This window comes from Erpetoichthys calabaricus, chromosome 5 (assembly GCF_900747795.2).
Source record: "Erpetoichthys calabaricus chromosome 5, fErpCal1.3, whole genome shotgun sequence".
In the NCBI taxonomy this organism is placed as follows: Eukaryota; Metazoa; Chordata; class Cladistia; order Polypteriformes; family Polypteridae; genus Erpetoichthys; species Erpetoichthys calabaricus.
The window spans coordinates 21,781,342-21,803,880 of NC_041398.2; the positions used below are offsets into that span (position 1 = coordinate 21,781,342).

General features: G+C 42.0%; 1 protein-coding gene across 1 annotated transcript in view; it reads right to left on the reverse strand.

The window, feature by feature from the left end:
* LOC114644368 (gastrula zinc finger protein XlCGF26.1-like) overlaps positions 1–22,098 on the reverse strand; it is a 40,641-nt gene extending 18,543 nt beyond the window's left edge. Inside the window, exons 1-2 of the mRNA XM_028792509.2 lie at positions 21,921–22,098; positions 8,219–8,801 (exon numbers count right to left, since the gene is read on the reverse strand). Coding sequence (XP_028648342.2) covers positions 8,219–8,687 — 469 coding nt within the window. The 5' untranslated portion in view covers positions 8,688–8,801; positions 21,921–22,098. The remainder of the gene's footprint in view (positions 1–8,218; positions 8,802–21,920) is intronic.
* Between the last annotated feature and the right edge of the window lie 441 nt (positions 22,099–22,539).

Sequence of the window (22,539 nt, forward strand, 5' to 3'; positions counted from 1 at the left end):
ACGTGAAGAGAGCAAACCAAATGAACATCTTCTTTAACAGGTTTGACCACCCTAACCCACTCTCACTTCGGAGTACTGCACTCTCTACACATCCTTCTGCTGATACCAACATAGGAGAGACATCCCCACCCACAATTACAGCAGCGCAAGTGAGCAGAGAGCTGAGGAAACTTCGTGCCAGCAAAGCAGCAGGTCCAGATGGAGTATCGCCACGACTGCTGAAGGTCTGTGCATCAGAGCTGGGGGGTCCTCTACAGCGCATCTTCAACCTGAGCCTGGAACAGGGGAAAGTCCCGAGGCTTTGGAAAACATCTTGCATCACCCCAGTCCCAAAGGTATCACGTCCTGGTGAGCTGAATGACTTCCGGCCTGTCGCTCTAACATCACATGTGATGAAGACCATGGAGCGGCTGCTGCTTCACCACCTGAGGCCACAGGTCCAACACGCCCTCAACCCTCTGCAGTTCGCATACCAGGAGAAGGTGGGAGCGGAAGATGCCATCATCTATATGCTACATCGATCCCTCTCCCACTTGGACAGAGGCAATGGCGCTGTAAGAATTATGTTTCTAGACTTCTCTAGCGCCTTCAACACCATCCAACCTCTGCTCCTTAGGGACAAGATGACAGAGATGGGAGTAGATTCATACCTGGTGGCATGGATCGTGGACTATCTTACAAACAGACCTCAGTATGTGCGTCTCAGGAATTGCAGATCTGACATTGTGGTCAGCAACACAGGAGCGCCACAGGGGACTGTACTTTCTCCGGTCCTGTTCAGCCTATATACATCAGACTTCCAATATAACTCGGAGTCCTGCCACGTGCAAAAGTTCGCTGACGACACTGCTATCGTGGGCTGCATCAGGAGTGGGCAGGAGGAGGAGTATAGAAACCTCATCAAGGACTTTGTTAAATGGTGCGACTTAAACCACCTACACCTGAACACCAGCAAAACCAAGGAACTGGTGGTGGATTTTAGGAGACCCAGGCCCCTCATGGACCCCGTGATCATCAGAGGTGACTGTGTGCAGAGGGTGCAGACCTATAAATACCTGGGAGTGCAGCTGGACGATAAATTGGACTGGACTGCCAATACTGATTCTCTGTGCAAGAAAGGACAGAGCCGCCTGTACTTCCTTAGAAGACTGGCATCCTTCAACATCTGCAGTAAGATGCTGCAGATGTTCTATCAGATGGTTGTGGCGAGTGCCCTCTTCTACGCAGTGGTGTGCTGGGGAGGCAGCATTAAGAAGAAGGATGCCTCACGCCTGGACAAACTGGTGAGGAAGGCAGGCTCTATTGTTGGCATAGAGCTGGATGGTTTGACATCCGTAGCAGAGCAACGGGCACTCAGCAGGCTCCTATCAATTATGGAAAATCCACTACATCCATTAAACAGTGTCATCTCCAGACAGAGGAGCAGTTTCAGCGACAGACTGCTGTCACTGTCCTGCTCCACTGACAGACTGAGGAGATCATTCCTCCCCCAAACTATGCGACTCTTCAATTCCACCAGAGGGGGTAAACGTTGAACATTATTCAAGTTATTGTCTGTTTTTTTTTACCTGCATTTTTTTATTACTCTTTAATTTAATATTTTTTGCTGCTGGAGTAGGTGAATTTCCCTCTGGGATTAATAAAGTATCTATCTATCTATCTCTATCTCAATGAGACAAGTTGCAAAATCAACCAGAATGTTCAAGCAAATTACAGAATTAAAAAACCCGATCTAAATCCATTAAGTAGTTGTCTTGTGAAAATTGGACAGAAAGACGTTGGATTTTATATATATATATATATATATATATATACACTGTATATATATGACAGAAAGAGAGAGATAAAATGGCACACTAATGAAATGTTTTAAACACTGTTAAAAATTGTAATGAACAAGGTAGACATGTATGTATTACTGGAATAATTTAATGGACTTTATGAAGGACTTTATGCATTTTGCAAGAATTTTCTTGTTTAAATCCTGAGATTAAACTTAAAAGGCAGAAATGTGCAGGTACCTGAACAAATATTTTTTATTACAAAACTGAAAATGGCTGAAACTGCTAGAGCCCTTTGTAATCTTGTCTTGTTTTGCTGCTATGGTGTGATTGTGTTCTGCTGCAACGGTCAATACAAATGACTAGGTGTTTTTTTTTTTTTTGTTTTTTTGGCTAATTTCATTTTTATTTTATTATTTTTTCCTAAAACTAAATAGGAATTTTCTGCTTCATTACCTCTTAGCTTGCCAGTGTGCACTGGCCACTCCTTAATTCAAAGATCTTCACAGTCATTTATATCAACAGGGGCAGCGGAACACAATCACACCATAGCAGCAAAACAAGACCAGGTTACATAGGTTCTAGAAATTTCAGCCAACATCACAGTCTTTCAGAAAGGCATGTTCTTAGTTAATAAAATAATTAGATTAAACCCAGAAAAAAAAAACCCAGCTGGGCAACTACAGCAGAAGTAGTAAGGGTGACAGCTAGAAGGGTGCTGGGTGTGACATCTGGACAGAGAAAGGAGGAAAAGGAAACCTGGTGGTGGAATGGGTAAGTACAGGAGAGTATACAGAGGAGGAGGATGGCAAAGAAGAAGTGGGATAGTCAGAAAGATGCAGAAAGTAGACAAGAGTACAAGGAGATAAGGTGCAAGGTGGAGAGCGAGGTGGAAAAGGCTAAAGAAAAGGCGTATGATGAGTTGTATGAGAGGTTGGACACTAAGGAGGGAGAAAAGGACCGGTGGGCTAAACAGAGGGGCCAAGCTGGGAAAGATGTGCAGCAGGTTAGGGTGATAAAGGATAAAGATGGAAACAAGTGAGGAGAGTGTGGTGAGCAGATGGAAAGAGAACTTTGAGAGGCTGATGAACGAAGAGAACGAGAGAGAGAAGAGGTTGGATGATGTGGAGATAGTGAATCAGGAAGTGCAACGGATTAGCAAGGAAGAAGCAAGGACAGCGAGGAAGAAGATGAAGAATGGAAAGGCAGTTGGTCCAGATGACATACCTATGGAGGCATGGAGGTGTTTAGGAGAGATGGCAGTGGAGTTTTTAATCAGACTGTTTTATGGAATCTTGGAAAGTGAGAGGATGCCTGAGGAGTGGAGAAGAAGTGTACTGGTGCCGATATTTAAGAATAAGGAGGATGTGCAGGATTGTAGTAACTACAGGGGGATAAAAATTGATGAGCCACAGCATGAAGCTATGGGAAAGAGTAGTGGAAGCTCAGATAAGAAGTGAGGTGATGATTAGTGAGCAGCAGGATGGTTTCATGCCAGGAAAGGCCACCACAGATGTGATGTTTGCTCTGAGGGTGTTGATGGAGAAGCATTGCGTCTTTGTGGACCTGGAGAAAGCATATGACAGGGTGACTAAGAAAGGAGCTGTGGTATTGTATGAGGAAGTCGGGAGTGGCAGAGAAGTACAGGGTGAGTCAAAATTATGTTAACACTAATGGTACTGCTGTGTGTATACTTATATACAATTTTTGTGGACAATTTATGTGCCACATATGGTACATGTGTTGAACACGATGGCAAACAGGTTGAGACATTCCTGTGAATCATCTTGCACATATGAAGAATGTTTTGTACATAAATTGTTTCCGCTAGTCAAATGTTAACTCACTCTGCATGCAAGAGTTGTACAGGATATGTACGGGGGAAGTGTGACCGTGGTGAGGTCTGCGGTAGGAGTTACGATTGCATTCAAGGTGGAGGTTGGATTACATCAGAGATCGGCTGTGAGCCCTTTCTTATTTGCAATGGTGTTGGACAGGTTGACAGACGAGATTAGACAGGAGTCCTCGTGGACTGTGATGTTTGCTGATGACACTGTGATCTGTAACGAGAGTAGGGAGCAGGTTGAGGAGACCCTGGAGAGGTGGAGATATGCTCTAGAGAGGAGAGGAATGAAGGTCAGTAGGAACAAGACAGAATACATGTGTGTGAATGAGAGGGAGGTCAGTGGAATGGTGAGGATGCAAGGAGTAGAGTTGGTGAAGGTGGAGGAGTTTAAATACTTGGAAGAGAGGTGAAAAAGAGTGCAGGCAGGGTGGAGAAGAGTATCAGGAGTGATTGGTGACAGACGGGTATCAGCAAGAGTGAAAGGGAAGGTCTACAGGACGGTAGTGAGATCAGCTATGTTATATGGGTTGGAGACGGTGGCACTGACCAGAAAGCAGGAGACAGAGCTGGAGGTGTAAGAGTTAAAGATTCTAAGATTTGAATTGGGTGTGACGAGGATGGAGAGGATTAGAAATGAGGACATTAGAGGGTCAGCTCAGGTTGGGAGACAAAGTCAGAGAGGCAAGATTGTGTTGGTTTGGACATGTGCAGAGGAGAGATGCTGGGTATACTGGGAGAAGGGTGCTAAGGATAGAGCTGCCAGGGAAGAGGAAAAGAGGAAGGCCTAAGAGAAGGTTTATGGATGTGGTGAGAGAGGACCTGCAGGTGATGGGGGTTACTGAGCAAGATGACGAGGACAGAAAGAGATGGAAAAAGATGATCTGCTGTGGCGACCCCTAACGGGAGCAGCCAAAAAAAAAAAAGAAGCGGCTTAAACCCAGAAAAACATTCTTAGCCATATGAAAGTGCTGCCCTTGAAATGTAGAAATATTGGGAGGAAGTTCAGCAGAGTGTTCTTATTGGCATGCCTCTTCAGTTCTGGCAAGATGGCTGTGTATCCTAAACGCACCCCTGCGGCTTTGTACGTTGTGTGGTCCTCTGCCTCACAAGCATTTGTTGAACGCACATTCTCAGCTTGTGGACACTGGATAGCAAAACATAGGACCACTTCTCTGGAACACAGACAGACAGATAACTGAATCACACTAACAATCAGGCTCTGTTTCGTATCAGTGTTATGGTGGGAAAAGTAAATTGTGCAATGGGGAATGTAGTATTTGTTGTTTGCTTTATAACAACATTTACATTTGGATTGCTTATTTGATTGCGGAGGTACCAGTTTGCCCTGCATAAACGATCACAAAAATATAAGCATCAAACAAAATATACTGAATGTGTACAATTTTATTTGTTTGAGTTTAACAAGAAAAACCTATAAGCATCTACTGACAGTAAACAAAAAAATATTTCCAAATGTATTAAGTCTATAGTTCTCACATTAACCTCCATAACATCACTTTATTCACATCATTATTACTGTGTGAAATAAAAACTAAACTAAAACTAGGCTAACCTAAAGCAAAATAAAATCAAAAGTAATATAAAAACTAGTAACATAGGACAAAACTGTAATAACCTTGTAGTCTACAGTGAGATTTCTCAGTGTCAAGAAAGCTAAATTAAACCCACAGTAATTTAGTGTTGTATAATAATAAAATGGGAAAAGGGAGTGAATTATTTTTATAGGCACTGTGTGTGCATATGTATATACCAGTAACGGCACACTGCACGATAACGTGCAGTGAATACACCTGACCTTAGCATTCCTAGTTTTCAGACTCTTACTCTGTAGGTTTAGAGGTTGATGCGCTTGCTGCTTCCTGAACAGCTCTTCTTTTCCCCCACCCTATGTAGCGGCCTGCTTCTTCTCTTCTTTTTGTGTTAAAACTGATTAAGTCAGTTTTTGTGTTGCAATTACGTTTTCCTTAATTTTTCAGTTATACTGGCACTTAAGTCTTCAATCTGCATCAAGAATGATTTAAGATATGATGAGGTAAGGGAAGTGACGGCAAAGGTGGTAGGGATGAGAACGGCGGCCTTACGCATGCGCTGCATGGCCACTCTGCTGGCTGCTGCCGAGAGTTGATTCTACAATAAAATAAAAAGAGGAATAACCTTGGAGGTCAATCATCACCCCGACAGCGAATAGTAGACGTCACGTAGTATATGTGTACCAAATATCAGGTCAATTGGTCAAACGGTTTGCAAGCTACAGGTGATTTAAAATCCCTGACAGCCACGGTAGCGTATTATATAAGAAGATATATACAGTCTGCCCTCGATATACGACCGGCCTGACATGAGAACAACTTGGTTTACGACCAAAATTTTTGTTTTGAATATGACCAACATCTTGTGTTACGACCCAAATGCGGTCACATGTATCCGCTTGTGTGATTGTAAACAAACAGCCGAGAGCGTTTGTAAGTGTCAGTCGGAGCCCAGATACATGTGTTTGTGGACATAATTTCGGTCAATGCAGTGATTTATATTATTTATTTTCATAATTGCTAAGGAAGGAAGAGAAGGTAAAGAAAGCGATCACAATCGAAATGAAGAAGGAAATTGTGCGGAAATATGAGAGTGGCGATCATGTGACCGATCTCGCCAATATGTACAGCATGTCGAAATCCACCAACTCGACAATTTTACAAAGAAAAGATTTGTATAAGGAGGCTCCTTCCAAACAATAACCACCTTCCATTTCATTCTCCTCCTCCTCCCTTCCTGCAAGCCAAAGATGTCAACTAAAATGGTGAGTACAGTATGAAATTGTTGTTTCTGGTAGGCTAGGCACTTTTTATAACTTTTTGGTTAGTACATTAGAAAAATTATTGGTGTTTTTGGTAAATTATGCACATTATACAACCCTTTTTTTATTAAAAAAGTTAAGTAAGTGCTGCTGTGGGAGGTTCGGAACACATCCAGAGACATCCTGGATGAAAACCTGCTCCAGAGCGCTCTTGACCTCAGACTGGGGTGACGGTTCATCTTTCAGCAGGACAACGACCCTAAGCACACAGCCAAGATATCAAAGGAGTGGCTTCAGGACAACTCTGTGAATGTCCTTGAGTGGCCCAGCCAGAGCCCAGACTTGAATCCGATTGAACATCTCTGGAGAGATCTTAAAATGGCTGTGCACCGACGCTTCCCATCCAACCTGATGGAGCTTGAGAGGTGCTGCAAACAGGAATGGGTGAAACTGGCCAAGGATAGGTGTGCCAAGCTTGTGGCATCATATTCAACAAGACTTGAGGCTGGAATTGCTGCCAAAGGGGCATCGACAAAGTATTGAGCAAAGGCTGTGAATACTTATGGACATGGGATTTCTCAGTTTTTTATTTTTAATATATTTGCAAAAACCTCAAGTAAACTTTTTTCACGTTGTCATTATGGGGTGTTGTGTGTAGAATTCTGAGGAAAAAAATGAATTGAATCCATTTTGGAATAAGGCTGTAACATAACAAAAGGTGGAAAAAGTGATGTGCTGTGAATACTTTCCGGATGCACTGTGTATATATATATATATATATATATATATATATATATATATATATATATATACATACATATATATACATACACATACACACACACACACACATAACATTCGTAGTCTGAAACACAATCTGATTGTATGGGTGTTTACCTACCAGGTAACGCATGTGGTTGGTCTGCAAGTCGGCAAACATTCACCACGCCCTCTCAGTCGCGATAAGCAGATCATAGAATGTTATATAGGTTACCTGGTAGGTAACATATACAAACACAAATATACACATATACATACATACACATTTATATATATATATATATATATATATATATATATATATATATATATATATATATAATTATATTTATATAATATATAAATATAATTATATATATATATTATATAAATATAATTATATATATATGTTACAAAGTTTTACTGTCAAACAATGCAAAGAGTACGCAACACGTGTTTCACCCTAATTCTGAACTCATCAGGCGTACACACTCACTGCACCCCCTCTCAGGGATCAAACCCCGATCTCCATGCTGTTAAATAAACGAACCACACACTGTGGCGCAACGTAAAGAGGCTTCGCCTCTGATGCTGACGTCCGAGGTTCGATTCCCGAAAGGGGGTGCAGTGAGTGTGTACGCCTGATGAGCCCAGAATTAGGGCGTAACACGTGTTACGTACTCTTTGCATTATTTGACAGTAAAACTTTGAAACATTCTATGATCTGCTTCTCGCAACTGAAGAGGGCACCGTGGCGGATGTTAGCCGACTTGCTGACCAACCACAAGCGTTACCTGGTAGGTAACCACCCAGACTGTGATTCAGTCTACGAATGCCATGAATATATTATATGTGTCTTTTCTGCCTTCACTTATGGGGAAAAAAATTATTATTTGTTATCTGGTCAAAGTCAAAAAGTGAAATGTCATCTCTGTCATCAAGGCTCAATATGAAAAGGCCACCTCTGTTATGAATGCTAAGACAATGCACTTGTTGCATGTATTTCATGTTAAAACTTACGTTTCTCAAGCTGATCAGCAGGTAAGGATAGTTCCTCCTCCTCCTCCTCCTCCTCTTCTTCTTCTCCACCACAGACTACCTGAATTATCTCGTCATCGGAGACCGAGGTTTCAGTCTTCACATTAATAGAATCCTGATGTGAAAAACACTCCTGGTCAGACTCGCAATCCGTCATCTCCTCGGTCTCCTGATCAGACTCACAGTCGGTCATCTCCTCTTTCATTTCTGGACAGGTGACTATGCTGTACTCAATCTCCGAAGACTCATCCCCCTTCAAGCTGTTTTCATTTTGCATAAGCTCTGAGACTTCTACTTTAACGGTGACTAGCTGTTGCTTAAAGCCTTGGTCTTTCATGTCATCAGTCTCCCATTCACAATCCTCCTGTTTCACGTGGAGAACCTTGTCTGTGGCATTAAAAGACTCCAACTCACAACCGTCTTCTTTGATCAGCACTGTTCTTTGCTCCATGGTATCAACAGCACAGAAGCCTTCAATACAGAATAGTATTCCTTCTGGAGTCTGCACCTTCTTTTAAAATCAGGCGTTCAAAGTTAAAACCTTGTAATCCAGAAGCAAACAAATCTAAAAAACAGAATACATTTTGCCACTTTAATAACTGAAACAATGGATATCAAAACAGGAAATTCAAAATAACTACAGTGTTGCTGGTCTCCTTGTCAGACTGAATATTTATGCAAACAAGTCACTACCTTCTTTTCTTTAAGATTTCTTTTCTAACATGAATGTAGTGAAAAGTCAAGCAAAATGACACCTCTTATTGGCCAACTAAAAAGATTACAATATGCAAGCTTTCGAGGCAACTCAGGCCCCTTCTTCAGGCAAGATGTAATACAGAAACTGGAGTTCCCTGTGTTTATATACACTCTCTAGGACAAGAAACAACACTGATAAATCTTTAAGTGCAAAATCTTAAATGTAAAAAATTAATAGACTTCTTCAGACTAGGGTTCATTTAACAAGAGAGAAGAACGATGTATGGTAAAGATCTTTGGATAAGATAACTGTCCAACAAAGTCTTTTGAAGTTTCTAATGAGTTTTTCAATACAACGTGGATCTGTAGTCAGGTTGTCTGTGTCAGTCTGAGAGATTCCAACAATCCTCATATCTGGCCATAAGACCCATGTCTCTATTCAAACCATGTTGTAATGTGTTACATTTTAGCATGAGTTTGACTTCCCATTCTTTTCTCTCTTGCTGTGCTCTGAAGTTGCCCATAAGCCCTATGACTTTAAAGTCCCTCTCTCAGTGTCCATGGCTGTTGAAGTGGGCCGCTACAGGAACATCTGTGTTGCCACGTTTAATGTGGCACCTGTGTAAATTCATTCTCTGGCGGAGTGTTTGTCCAGTTTCTCCCACATAGAGTGCAGTGTCAGGACATTTCATGCAGAGAATTAGGTAGACCACATTAGATGATCTGCAGGAAAATGATCCCTTTATGCTGTGTTCTAGTCAGCAGTGTGGTATAACTATATGGTCTGTATTATAAGTGTGAGCACACGTTTTACATCTTTTCTGTAGGCAGGGAGATGTGTCATTTTCTGTTGATTCACTTAGAGAGCTTCGGACAATTAGTTGCTGAAGGTTTGGTGGTTGTCTGTATGCCAGGAGGGGAGATTCAGGAAGTATATTTTTCAGTGTTTGGTCATTGTTTAGCATTGGCTGAAGTTCTTTTATAATTTTTCAAAGTGCTTCAAGATGTGGGTTGTAGGTGACAACAAGCGGGATGCGGTTTTTTATATTCCATAAGGTTGTCTCTGGGTATGGCAGTAGCTCTTCTTATTTGAGTGTCTGTTGTTTTGGGGGTATAACATGAAAAAATGTCACTTAAAGAAAATGAGTTGCGATGCTCTGAAATAAAAACATCACAGAGAACAGAACTTCAAAATCAGTGAATCGGTGAAGGGTGTTTTTGCAAAGCCTGTCTAAGCATTCATTACCAGAATTTCATTTGCTTGTTTTAGGTGTGTCATCTGCACTGGCTGGGGTGGAATGAAGTGCAGATGTGGTCACTCAACATGGACAACTTGGGAGAGTTTGGAACAAAACTCAGCCTATGGTCTCCCACGGGACATGAGGTGAATCTTTACAAAAGTAGGCAGAGGGAGGTTCAGTAGTGTGGATTTGCAAACCGAACAAACACACTTTCACCTTTATATATTACGTCAGCGCACTGCATGATAACGTGCAGTGAATACACTTGGCTTATAGTTTTCCTCCTCTTTCTCTGTACGTTTAGCATTCATTTGCTCAGAGGTTGATGCGTTTGCTGCTTCCTGAGCAGCTCGTTTTGTCCACCCTGGCCACCTGCTTCTTCTGTTCTCGTGTCGGCATCTTTTCGCATTAAGACTGATTAAGTCAGTGTTTGTGTTTTAATTACTTAGTACGTTTTCTATAATTTTTACTTTAGATGGCACTTAAGTTTTCAATGTGCCTCAAGAATGATTTAAGATATGATGAGGTAGGAGAAGTGACAAAGGTTGTAGGAGTGGTGGCTCTGAGGCTAGAGATCTGCACTGGCAATCGGAAGGTTGCCGGTTCGAATCCCGTAAATGCCAATAGGGACTCTGCTCTGTTGGGCCCTTAAGCAAGGCCCTTAACCTGCAATTGCTGAGCGCTTTGAGTAGTGAGAAAAGCGCTATATAAATGCAAAAAATTATTAATTATTATTATTAGGGAATGAGAACGGTGCCTGTATGCATGTGCCGCCCTGCTGGCCACTGCCGAGAGTTGATACTACAATAAAATAAAATGAGGAATAACCTTGGAGGTCAAACATGACCCCGAAAGCAGATAGTAGACGTCACGTAGTACATGTGTACTAAATTTTAGGTCAACAGTTCAAACGGTTTGCGAGTTACAGGCGATTCAAAATCCTGGACAGACAAACGGACAGCCACAGTAGCGTATTATAGAAGAAGACTAGCTGCGTATGGTCTTTGGGACAAAAAAACAACCCGAAGACACGCCTAGCAGTTTTACTAGATTCGTGAACTCGGAGAGGTAATTCTAAAGAATTACCCAATGCAGAGGACGTGGACCCATCTGTGCTTGTTGCATCTTTCGTAAAAAGACCCTGGCAATGCTGTATCTTAGCCGTATATCACTGGCATATGAGTCCTATTAATCTTTCTCTCGAGAATATACCTCCAGATAGGCAATGTTTTTAGTGAGGTGTTTCACTGGCACGTCATTATGCCGCGACGATTGCTTCGTTTCAACGTTGTGTCTATTCATCTGTGTCATTAGCATGACGTCGTTCAGGGGCGTCTATCTCCAATCCTGGAGGGCTGCAGGTTTTCATTCTCACCCTTTTCCTAATCAGTGACCAGTTTTCACTGCTAATTAACTCTTTTTCCCTTTATTTTAATTGCCCTAATTTTTAATGATTCCGTCCAATGAATTGATTCTTTTCTTCATTAAATGGCAGCCAAACAGAAATGAGACGTGAAGCGAGCCAACAGACGACCAGCCAAGTCTGGGCTTCAAACTCCAACCAAATTCTTAATGAAAAGCTGATTCTTGTTATTAATTAAACTCATTATTTAATTCCATGGCTTGTTGCTGTTCTCATTTCCCAAACTGTTGTTATTCTTTTTCTTTTTTTTTTGCTTTTCTAAGAACACCATCAAGATGTTTTGGTGGCCTGAACAGATCAGCCTTACTAAAACCTTCACCTTCCTTTATTTTCAGATATTGTGTGATGGGCACAAATTAGCAAGCCATGTGTCGGCTCATTTTGTGTCTCATTATTGTTTGGCTGCTAAGGAAAAAAACAAACAATTCAGAGGTCTGAGTCAAGTCAATTAAAATGAAGGCAAAAGAAGTTCATTAGCAGCAACTGGTTTCTAATTAAGAAAATGGTTAGAATGAAAACCTGCAGCCACTGCGGCCCTCCAGAGCTAGAGCTGGACACCCCTGACGTGCACACAGGTCTTTCATAGCAAGCGCAAGCATGTTTTGTGGACCTGAGCAGATCAGCATTCCTGAGACCTTCATCTTTCTTTCTCTTCAGAACTTGTATGGTGGACACCAGTTGTTTAGGCTCATTTTATATCTCATTATTGTTTGGCTGCTAATTAAGGAAAAGAAACAATTAAGGGGCCTGAGTCTTCAAGAGCAAGTCAATTAAAATGAATTCAAAAGGAAGTTAATTAGCAGTAAAGACTGGTCACCAATTAAGAAAAGGGTTAGAATGAAAATCTGCAACCGCTGACGTTGTTGTGTTGCTGCACACAGGTCTTTCTTAGCAAGCAGTAAAAAAAATGGAAACGTGCCCACATGCGCCATCTAGTGGCTGTGACTGAGCATAAGCAGAGCAGACAGTGCCATACACATACGCAGGTCCATTTATATATGTCTAATTCTCTCCACATTCAACCCACATTTCCCCAAATATTTTAAATGCGAAGTGTTGCTATTAGGAGTGCAATGAAACATAAAATATTAGTAAATATGTTCCCAATTTGAGAGTTTAACACTCATATTGTCTTAAAAGGTATCCCTTGGCTATATTATTCATAGGTTTGGACTGGGTTATCATTTTTAGGCAGATGATACTCAACTCTATTTCAATGTTTTCAGGGCTTTCTCGACTCACAACTTACCTCAGTGAAATTAAAACCTGGATGGAGTTGAAGTCTTTATAAAATTAAACTGCAACAAAACTGAAGACCTGCAAATTGGCACTAAAGCACAATTTAATGAAATGAGCTACTTCTCAGTCACTCTTGATGGTGATCATTAGACCTTCTCCTGTTTCAAGGTGTCATTTTTGATTCCTCCCTTTCTTATTCCGCCCACATAAACCCCATTAAGAAACTTTCCTACTTCCACCTCCGTCACATATCTTGTGTTCACTCATTCCCCTCCTTTTCTAATGCTGAGACACTTGTCCCTGCTTCTTTCACATCTAACATCGATTACTGTAATTCCCTACTGGCAGGCGTCCCTTCTAATCTTCTATTGCAGCTCCAGTTGACTTAAAACTCTGCTGCAAGAGTCCTGACACAAACCAACAACAGCGAGCACATCACAGCCATCCTGCTTCGCCTCCACTGGCTCCCTGTGTCTTAAAGGATTGGATATAAAATTCTGTTAGGTGATGGGTGTGACAGAGCAAGATGCAAAAGACAGGAAGAGATAGAAAAAGATGATCCGCTGTGGCAACCCCTAACAGGAGCAGCCGAAAGAAGAAGAATTAATAACCTACAAAGCTTCAAATGGCCTCACACTGGACTATGTCAGTGACCCTCTCCATCTCTCTGCTCCTGACTGCCCACTAAGGTTCTTGTAGTAAAGGATCAGAGGACAAGAAAATACGAACACATAACTCCAGTTCTTAAATCCTTATACTGGCTCCCGGTTAAGTTTAGGGAAGATTTCAAATCCTCTAAACATCTAAAGCCTTAAATGGCCAAGGTCCAGCTTACTCGTCTGAACTTATCATGACTTACAAACCAGAGCACACATTAAGATCTCAAGATGCCGGTCTACTTATGATTCCAAGGATTAATAAAATAACTGTGGGTGGTCGAGCTTTTAGTTACAGGGGGGCCCTAAACTGTGAAGTGGTCTGTCTGCTACTATAAGAGATGCCCCATCGGTCTCAGCTTTTAAATCCCAGCTGAAAACTCACTACTTTAGTTTAGCACACCCTGACTAGAGCTGCTGATTACCTGTACAGACTGCATCTCTGTTGTTAGTCATTAGCACTAAAACATAAGTAACATGATCGTTAGAATTGGATACTAACCCTCACCTATTCTGTTTCTCTTCTCGTGCACTCAAATGTGGCACTTGGTGCCACGGCCCACCTGCCAGGTTGTTTTGCCTGCCTAAGGTAAAGTCATCCCTGATGGAGGATCGCAGGAATCATGGGAAACAGGGGTCCTTTCATCGGATTGGCTGGCCCAACACTGTTTCAGCCGTGGAATGGCCAAATGGGGGAGGCAACTTGATGGATGAGGTCTCCAGGACTCTATAAACAAATCCAAATCATATTATGTGATATCATCTACTGTTAAATTCTGCTTCATACTTGTACACTTTTATACTGTATTGAGGATTTGTTTTGTTCTGTGTATTGCATTGTATTGACCCCAATCTTTTTGACACCCACTGCATGCCCAACCTACCTGGAGAGGGGTCTCTTTTTGAACTGCCTTTCCCAAGGTTTCTTCCATTTTTTCCCTAAAAGGGTTTTTTTGGCGGAGTCTTTCCTTGTCTTCTTAGAGACTCAAGGATGGGGGGCTGTCAAGATATATCCAAATCTTATTATGTGATATCATCTACTGTTAAATTCTGCTCCATACTTCTATTTTTATTTTTTTTTTTACTTCTAAAATTTTTTTTTATTTTATACTGCATTGAGGATTTGTTCTGTTCTGTGTATTGTATTGTATTGACCCCCTTCTTTTGACACCCACTGCACGCCCAACCTACCTGGAAACTGGCTTTCCCAAGGTTTCTTCCATTTTTCCCTACAAGTTTTTTTTTTTTTTTGGGGGGGGGGGAGTTTTTCATCGTCTTCTTAGAGAGAAGGCTGGGGGGCTGACAAGAGGCTGGGCCTGTTAAAGTCCTTTGCGGCACTTCTTGTGTGATTTTGGGCTATACAAAAATAAACTATTGTATTACAAAAAAATGAACAAACTTACAAATTCAGCAGGGGATCAAATTCTTATTTCTGTCAATGACATGCAAATCCAATTTATAACTTTTATGTAATGTGTTTTTTCTGGATTTTGGGTTGATATTCTGTCTCTGTCCATTAAAATGAAGCTACCATAAAATTAGAGACTACTCATTTCTTTCTAAGTGAGCAAACGTATGACTTCAGCAGGGGATCAAATTCTTATTTCTCTCAACAACATGCAAATCAATTTATAACTTATGTAATGTTTATTTCTGGATTTTTGGTTGATATTCTGTCTCTCTCCAGTAAAATGAAACTACTATAAAAATTAGAGACTACTCACTTACAAAGAAATGAACAAAAGTACAAATTCAGCAAGGGATCAAATCCTTATTTCTCTCAATGACATGCAAATCAATTTATAACTTTTATGTAATGTATTATTTTCTGAATTTTTAGTTGACATTCTGTCTCTCTCCATTAAAATGAAACTACCATAAAATTAGTGACCATTCATTTCTTTGTAAGGGAGCAAACGTACAAATTCAGCAGGGGATCAAATGCTTATTTCCTCCCACTGTAAGTTCTTGTAAAGCTCACAAGGAATGCCTCAATGGGTTTAACAGGCCCTGTTTTGGAAATCCATACCCACAGACTTGACTCTTGAAGACGACAACAGAGGAAAAAAAAATAAAAACTGAAGAAATCTTGGGAAGGGCAATTCAGAGAGACCACCCTTGCCAGGGAAGTTGCTTCCTCCTGACCTGACAGCAGCAATAGATCACCACACAGAACACGTTACATTTATGATATTCCTGCTCTCTGCACATTTAGAATCCTTAGATTTATACTTGATGTCACTTTCATGATGAAATGTCTTAAAATAGGTATGTTACATTTTACAGATAAATCGTTAACGTCATTTAAATAATGAATACTGTTGATAATTACACCCGGTGGTGGAGCAGTTGGCGCTGCTGCCACACAGTAGGGAGTCACGTTCCTGGTGTTCCCTGCCTGGAGTTTGCACGTTTTCCTGGTGGGTTTCCACACTGTGCTTCCAAGGACATGCAGGTTTGGGGATTTGGTGACACTAAAATGACGCCAGTATATGTATGCTTGTGTTCACCTTGCGATGAGCTGATGCCCCTGTCCAGGGATTGTTTCTGCCTCGTGCCCAATGCTTACTGGAGTGGGCGCATCCCTGGATTGATGGATTCAATCATTAAACATCCAAACCATTCAGAGATATTGTGGCAAGTTGTCCTGGGAATTTAATGGGTGCTTCAGGTAATTCACAACACAGAGGAGCCAAACACCCTTTTCTCACCACGATAATATCTCACACTACCACCTGGTGGAATCCTCCAGAAAGTACACGCGCAAGTATAAACAGCAGAAAGCCTGCGTAGCAGTAGCGTCTGATGGTGCACACTTCACGTGAAGTATAAACCCGGCCTTAGAATTTGGCGTCAACACCATGAAAGCATGGATGCATCCTGCCTTATGTCAAAGGTTCGGGCTGCTGCTGCTGGTGTAATGGCAAGGAGGGATATTTTCTTGGCACACTTATGGCCCCTTAGTACCAACAGAGCATTGTTTAAATGCCCACAGCCTACTGGAGTATTGTTGCTCACCACGTCCACCTCTTCATGACCGCAGTGTCCCCATCTTCTGATGGCTCCTTCCAGCAGGATAGCATGCCATGTCACAAAGCTCAGATCATCTCAAACATGACAAATGAGTTCACTGGGCTCCAGTGGCCTCCACAGTCACCAGATCTCAGTCCAGTAGAGCATGTTTGGGATGTGGTGGAACGGGAGATTTGCATTATGGATGTGCAGTAATTGTGTGATGCTGTCATGTCAATAAGGACCATAATCTCTGAGGAATGTTTCCAGCACTTTGTTGAATCAATGCCGCCGCCACCACGAATTATGACAATTCTGAAGGCGAAAGGGGGTCCAACCTGGTACTAGTAAGGTGTACCTAATAAAGTGGCCAGTGTGTGTCTAGCTGTGTAAGCCCGTGCTGTAAAAAGCCTGGGCTCCTAGAAACCATGGATTCTGGTATTTTAAATCAATCAATCGCATCGGTTGTGCATTAGCGGCTAAGCGAGGTTCTTTTTTTCTCTGCGGGTTCGTTTCACGGACGTGTTCGCCTCTGTTGTCTATCAGCGGCTACGTGAGTTTCTCTCTCCTCAGAGGTTTCGTTCGGCCGATGTGCTCACCTCGCTCGTACATTAGCGGCTAACAGAGTTTCTCTTTTCTCTGCGGTTTCGGTTTGGCAACAGAGTCACTTTCTTTTACCTTTATGACGTAGCCTCGCACTGCCGGACAGACAGACAGACAGACATAGATGTTTATATAGATATATACACACATAGATATATCTCTCTATTAGAAAAAAATCCTGGGAGAGAAAGACTAGGGAGACGAGACGTGATCTTCACGTGAAGATTTAAGATTTCAGGTTAGAGATTACGAAAGCAGTGGAATTTGAAATGCTCAAAAAAAAAAAAAAAAAAAAGTAAAGATCACAGTAGTGCAAACAAATGGAAATTATTACTCGAAAAAGGGAAAATAATCACCACGGACCAGGTGTCATTGAAACAAAAGCAGGACAAAGTGAGGAATGGAGATTGAATATATGGACATAAGTTATATGTCAGAGGTATGTAAATATTGTAAGGCTTTGACGTTTAAGTCAGAGAATTTCAAAAATGGGTTTTACGTCACATGCATTTATTGGTTACTTTGCAAAAAAAATTATTAACTGCCGATGATGTCGATCGTTCTGTCTGTGCTGAAATTCCAAACAGAGAAACCTCTCCTGAATGATGGTACAAAGTCATTAAACACGTGTCTCACGGACCTCATTAAAAAGATTCAGCATGTTGAGACTCGAATATTGTTTTTAACGAATTTCTGTAATAAAAGTGAAACTAATGAAATAGCAACAATTCAAAGAAAAAAAAACTTTAAGTGTGTTTCCGGAAAACCAAACACGGGGGCTGATGAGTGAAGCGAGCAGGGGGCAAAGCCCCCTAGTGTATACATATATAGATATATACATACAGTGCATACGGAAAGTATTCACAGCGCTTCATCACTTTTTCCACATTTTGTTATGTTACAGCCTTATTCCAAAATGGATTAAATTCATTTTTTTTCCTCAGAATTCTACACACAACACCCCATAATGACAACGTGAAAAAGGTTTACTTGAGATTTTTGCAAATTTATTAAAAATAAAACAATTGAGAAACCACATGTCCATAAGTATTCACAGCCTTTGCCATGAAGCTCCAAATTGAGCTCAGGTACATCCTGTTTCCCCTGATCATCCTTGAGATGTTTCTGCAGCTTCATTGGAGTCCACCTGTGGTAAATTCAGTTGACTGGACATGATTTGGAAAGGCACACACTTGTCTATATAAGGTCCCACAGTTGACAGTTCATGTCAGAGCACAAAACCAGCATGAAGTCAAAGGAATTGTCTGTAGACCTCTGAGACAGGATTGTCTCGAGGCACAAATCTGGGGAAGGTTACAGAAAATTTTGTGCTGCTTTGAAGGTCCCAATGAGCACAGTGGCCTCCATCATCCGTAAGTGGAAGAAGTTTGAAACCACCAGGACTCTTCCTAGAGCTAGCCGGCCATCTAAACTGAGCGATCGGGAGAGAAGGGCCTTAGTCAGGGAGGTGACCAAGAACCCAATGGTCACTCTGTCAGAGCTCCAGAGGTCCTCTGTGGAGAGAGGAGAACCTTCCAGAAGGACAACCATCTCTGCAACAATCCACCAATCAGGCCTGTATGGTAGAGTGGCCAGACGGAAGACACTCCTTAGTAAAAGGCACATGGCAGCCTGCCTGGAGTTTGCCAAAAGGCACCTGAAGGACTCTCAGACCATGAGAAAGAAAATTCTCTGGTCTGATGAGACAAAGATTGAACTGTTTGGTGTGAATGCCAGGCGTCACATTTGCGGGAAACCAGGCACCGCTCATCACCAGGCTAATACCATCCCTACAGTGAAGCATGGAGGTGGCAGCATCATGCAGTGAGGATGTTTTTCAGCGGCAGGGACTGGGAGACTAGTCAGGATAAAGGGAAAGATGACTGCAGCAATGTACAGAGACATCCTGGATGAAAACCTGCTCCAGAGCGCTCTTGACCTCAGACTGGGGTGACGGTTGATCTTTCAGCAGGACAACGACCCTAAGCACACAGCCAAGATATCAAAGGAGTGGCTTCAGGACAACTCTGTGAATGTCCTTGAGTGGCCCAGCCAGAGCCCAGACTTGAATCCGATTGAACATCTCTGGAGAGATCTTAAAATGGCTGTGCACCGATGCTTCCTATCCAACCTGATGGATCTTGAGAGGTGCTGCAAAGAGGAATGGGCCAAACTGGCCAAGGATAGGTGTGCCAAGCTTGTGGCATCATATTCAACAAGACTTGAGGCTGGAATTGCTGCCAAAGGGGCATCGACAAAGTATTGAGCAAAGGCTGTGAATACTTATGGACATGGGATTTCTCAGTTGTTTTATTTTTAATAAATTTGCAAAAACCTTAAGTAAACTTTTTTTTCACGTTGTCATTATGGGGTGTTGTGTGTAGAATTCTGAGGAAAAAAATGAATTTAATCCATTTTGGAATAAGGCTGTAACATAACAAAATGTGGAAAAAGTGATCCCCCCCCCCGGATGTCTATTTGCACAGGATGATTTCTCCAATTCCTTTTTCTTTTTCAGATTATCACTCCACTTTCTTTAACGTAAAGGCTAATATAGCAATCGCCTCTCATTCACTGATCAGACAATCCTCCACTTGTTGCTCTTTGTTGACACTGCAGGAAGTTTTCTCTTTTTTTTTCTTTCTTTTGCAGCAAAGATGTGCGCTGGCTGAGTCACCGTAACACCTTATGTAAAGGAGCACTACAGCTAAATTACCGTAAATCTTACAAAAGCTTGCAAGGGAAAACTTGGGGGTTGGAGGCACTGTTAAAAAAAAATAAAAAAACACCACCTCACACTGTTCCAGTGTGGTGCTGAGGTGTCACCCATTGTACGGATGCACTCGGGTCCAAATCTGGGTGGTCTGACATGGGGTGGGTGCAGTAAGATGCTGTAATCGGTGCATGCTCCCAACTTCTCTAATTAGAAAAGTAGGGGCTGAAAATATTTTTTGTGATTGGAAAATTTACAGATCGAGTCTTTTTTTTAGTGAAAAAATCGGGCAATTTCGATTGGCGGCTGACTGATCGGAGCACCCTTAGAAACTAATTAACATAAAACAGAGAAACAACAATATCTGTCCATCACTTAACTGTACAAATGGAGTCAACACCACAATAAAGTTTAAAAAAAAGCATGTTACAGACATACATCTTAATTTGGAAATTGCTCCAGGGGCTGCTGTACAATGGCTGACCCTGTGCTCTGTCCTCCAAAGGTCAAGCGTAAGGACAATGTCTCCTGAGGGCATTAATACAGTGTACCAAACACATGTAAATTTGCATTCATTTGAATATTTATTAGCTAATTTGACAGCTCTAGCACAGGCAACTCATTTGGTTCATCCAATCCTGTTTCGGCACAGCTGGACCAAACGGGTACAGAACGACCAATCGTAAACGGCCTCATTTCAGCCCTCACACCCTGGTTCATGCCAGCTAGGCAGTTTATGGCCTTCCTGTGGGGGATAGCTGTGTGAATCAAGTCTCTCCCCCCACCACGCTTGTCAATACTTCACACTTTCTCCTAAAGAATTGGTGTTGGTCGAGTAAACATCAAAGCACAGCTGTTCTTACCTATAAACTAAAATATGCCACCTGAAACCCTCGTCTACAAACTTATACCTATTCTTAAAAAAGATATACAATTTTAATAATGCTAGATATTACAAACACACAACAGCAACAGAACATTAAAACAAGAGCAGTTTGTGCAGTTCTTAAAATCTGATCATTTCTCTTTTCTCTATTTTGGCTTTCAATCCCCATTACACTGGAGATCCCCCCCCCCCCCCACCACCACTATAAACTACATGAGGTACAGTAAGTAGTATACGCAAAAAGAATAATCATTTATGGAGGAAATATTAAATAATTTTAACACAAGGCTGCAACACAGACAAATGTGAAAAACAGGGACCCGGACAGTAGTAGTCCCCAGGCTTTTGGATGGGCCGCTGCAGATCTCAGCTTACTTCACTGTCCTTGAGTAGATCAGAAAAGCGATGGATGAATATAATTATTATTCTGCTTGTAGACATACCACAGTATCACATTCTCCATGCTGTAGTCTATTATTGAATTATACTGCATGATGCTCTTTAATCACTCTGATATCTCATCCCATGGCCAAGACTAAAACAATTAAGAAGCACATAGCTGTACATAAAGCACTGCAGTAGCCAATTCACCTTACAATAAATGACTAGATTTGATTTTTTAGCGTGCATCATCAGGCAAGATATAACCTTTTCAAACGAGAATAATCTACAGTTTGGGACTAACCCAGCACCATCAAATTCAAGGCAATAAACAATTCAGATGGGCCACCAGTTCCGTAAATGAGGCCAGATAACAGTCACGTTTTTGGGGATGTGCAAATCACGCACGTTGGCTGGGATGGCAACGTGGCTGTTACATTGGTTACTAATCACGGACCGCTTTATTTGCGCCCTTCTCGTTGCCCTCGAGTGTCTAGCTAAATGACTACTACTCGAATATTTCTACATGAGTACAACGAGTTGAATACTGTCGCCATTGTCAAATCATTAAAGCATGTAAAGGAATACAGAGGCGTTGCCTGGTGAACGGTTTTTAAACGCCTCCCGCGGTTTAAATTTGGATTGATTTCGTTAAAAATCGATCCTTAATTCGCCTGCAAAATGCCGGGATGGTACGCTTCCATCTTCGCCGCGCAGTTTCCGGAACTGTCCTGATCACGAATTCACGCCAAGCAACCCGCCATGTCTCCCCGCTCTCTCACGCTCCGCTTCCACCAGCCCACTGCAATCCCGCCGTTTCCGTCAGCTTCGTACCTCTCGTGTGAGTAGCTCCTCGGGACGGCCGCACTCTATTTGCGCGAAGCAGTAAAGGTTCAACTTGTGGAACACTTTTCGAAGCGTCAACCTTCCTGCTTACTCGGAAATCCTACACAAAGAGGAACACCGGCGTCACTGACCTGCGACTCTCTTAGCCCAGCCGCCGTCCAGGCTAGCGATGCGCCTGCTCACATGAAGTTGACGCCTACTGGATTTAATTTCCCAGCAGCTTTTGCGAAACACAGCTGTTAAAAAAAAAAAGACTCCGATGGCGCATCGCTGAACATCTGCCACTTTAGATTTATAGTGCGGATTCGCTCTGTACAACGTTACGACATGAAGAAGCGTGTGGGGGAATTCTGTCGGTGCGTGCAGAAGAAAGGAACACAAATCTATCAAATTCAGGGAAAAAATATATGAGCCTTACTTATATAAATAGTCGAACTCTTCACACGTTCAACACGCTATCCCATGATTATGACCAAGGGGGCATGCGCCGTATCTTTTTTAGCAATGCCCATGACGCAGACAGACCATTTGGTAGTCAGCGGATTAAAACGGAGCAATATGGGACAGGATTTGTAACATTTGAATCCTGGGCACAAGTTACTGGATG